Source organism: Lottia gigantea, assembly GCF_000327385.1.
Source record: "Lottia gigantea unplaced genomic scaffold LOTGIsca_8413, whole genome shotgun sequence".
Lineage (NCBI taxonomy): Eukaryota > Metazoa > Mollusca > Gastropoda > Lottiidae > Lottia > Lottia gigantea.
In genome coordinates, this window is record NW_008710783.1 from 1 (window position 1) to 1449 (window position 1449).

At 32.4% G+C, this 1449-nt stretch overlaps 1 protein-coding gene across 1 annotated transcript; it reads right to left on the reverse strand.

Moving 5' to 3' along the window:
• Positions 1 to 286: 286 nt before the first annotated feature.
• LOTGIDRAFT_176959 (hypothetical protein) lies at positions 287 to 1225 on the reverse strand (the record flags this gene model as incomplete). Its single annotated transcript, XM_009067656.1, has 3 exons — positions 287 to 407; positions 721 to 851; positions 1137 to 1225. Coding segments are annotated over 3 exons (341 nt in total), but the record flags the coding sequence as incomplete, so codon positions are not given.
• Between the last annotated feature and the right edge of the window lie 224 nt (positions 1226 to 1449).

The window sequence follows — 1449 nt, forward strand, 5'->3', positions numbered from 1 at the left end:
ATAGTGACTGGTTGAACCAAGTCCACCCACTCATCTAGTTGAGCCACAGTATCTCCTCGAGATCTAGCTCCATTTGGGCACGGAAGACCATTGGCAAGTGGCTTGGGTTTGGAGGAAGTATTCTTAGAACGTCACTTGAAGCCCTTGTAAAATACGACAATATAATTGCTCTTCAAATATTCTTTACTATCATACTTCAAAAAGGGAAGATGAAACTTTGCGAATGTGAACATGTTGGTAATATCAGAAGCACACAGAAGGTCATTAAAGAATAACATATGCTTACCAAAGTACACTGTAAACAAGACCAATTACAGAATCTATTAGACTAGTTTTCTTAGATAAACAGGCAAACAATGGATAATAATCTATACCCATTTCTATTACAGCTAGCATGGCGTATGGAACTACAACATAGTTGAAATGTTACTAAACGGGTGTAATGCCATTTTATATTTTAAGATATTTTTAGAATTTCCACCCGTTTTCTGAGCAGAATGAGTTCAACGCCAAATTTCCAGAGGCATTTGTAGCTTTTGTTCCGAAAGTTTTTTTAATTGCCGGTATAAAGCTTAATAATCCGGGGTTATTCACGATAAAGTATCGGTAACAATTTTGGTTTCTGGAGAAAAGCTCTCATGACAAAGTGATTTGGATTTTCAATGTGATTTTATAGATAACATAAACCGTGATCAGCCGCATTCCTTCTTTTCAACTTACTTTTAAACCAGATAGGACAATCTTCTGGTATAAATTGACCTTGAATCAAAGTCAAACAATTAGTAGCTGTTGAACCAAAAGCAGCAGCGTAGGCCATTCTATCTTCATCGCCATCCAATAGATTCACTGGGCTGCAATGAATAAATGATAATGAAACCTTGTATGGGGACATTGTTCTTAACCATTAACTTCATTTGTCTTTTGCCGATGCAGGTGTTCAATGAACTCTTTTCATTGCTAAATTTGAGCACTGTTGCAGTAATTACTTTGGTTGGTTTATCATCTGAGCTATTATCTGTTATTGGGACACCTGATGTCGCTTTGCAACTTATAGTCGCATCAGCCTACCGAACTTTAGAATGCAAACTTCATTGTTCTATTTTATTCATCTAGTGCTAACTCAACTACTAACTTACACTAATAATCCCGGTCTTCCATTTAAACATTTCCATCTTTTAGGATCTCGTCGTCTTTCAAATATACTCAGAAATAATATTATAAATAACTAGAAAAAAAAAAAATACTCAGAAATAATATTATGAATAACTAAAATAAAATTTACTCAGAAATAATATTATGAATAACTAAAATAAAATATACTGAGAAATAATATTATGAATAACTAAAATAAAATATACTCAGAAATAATATTATGAATAACTAAAATAAAATATACTCAGAAATAATATTATGAATAACTAAAATAAAATATACTCAGAAATAATATTA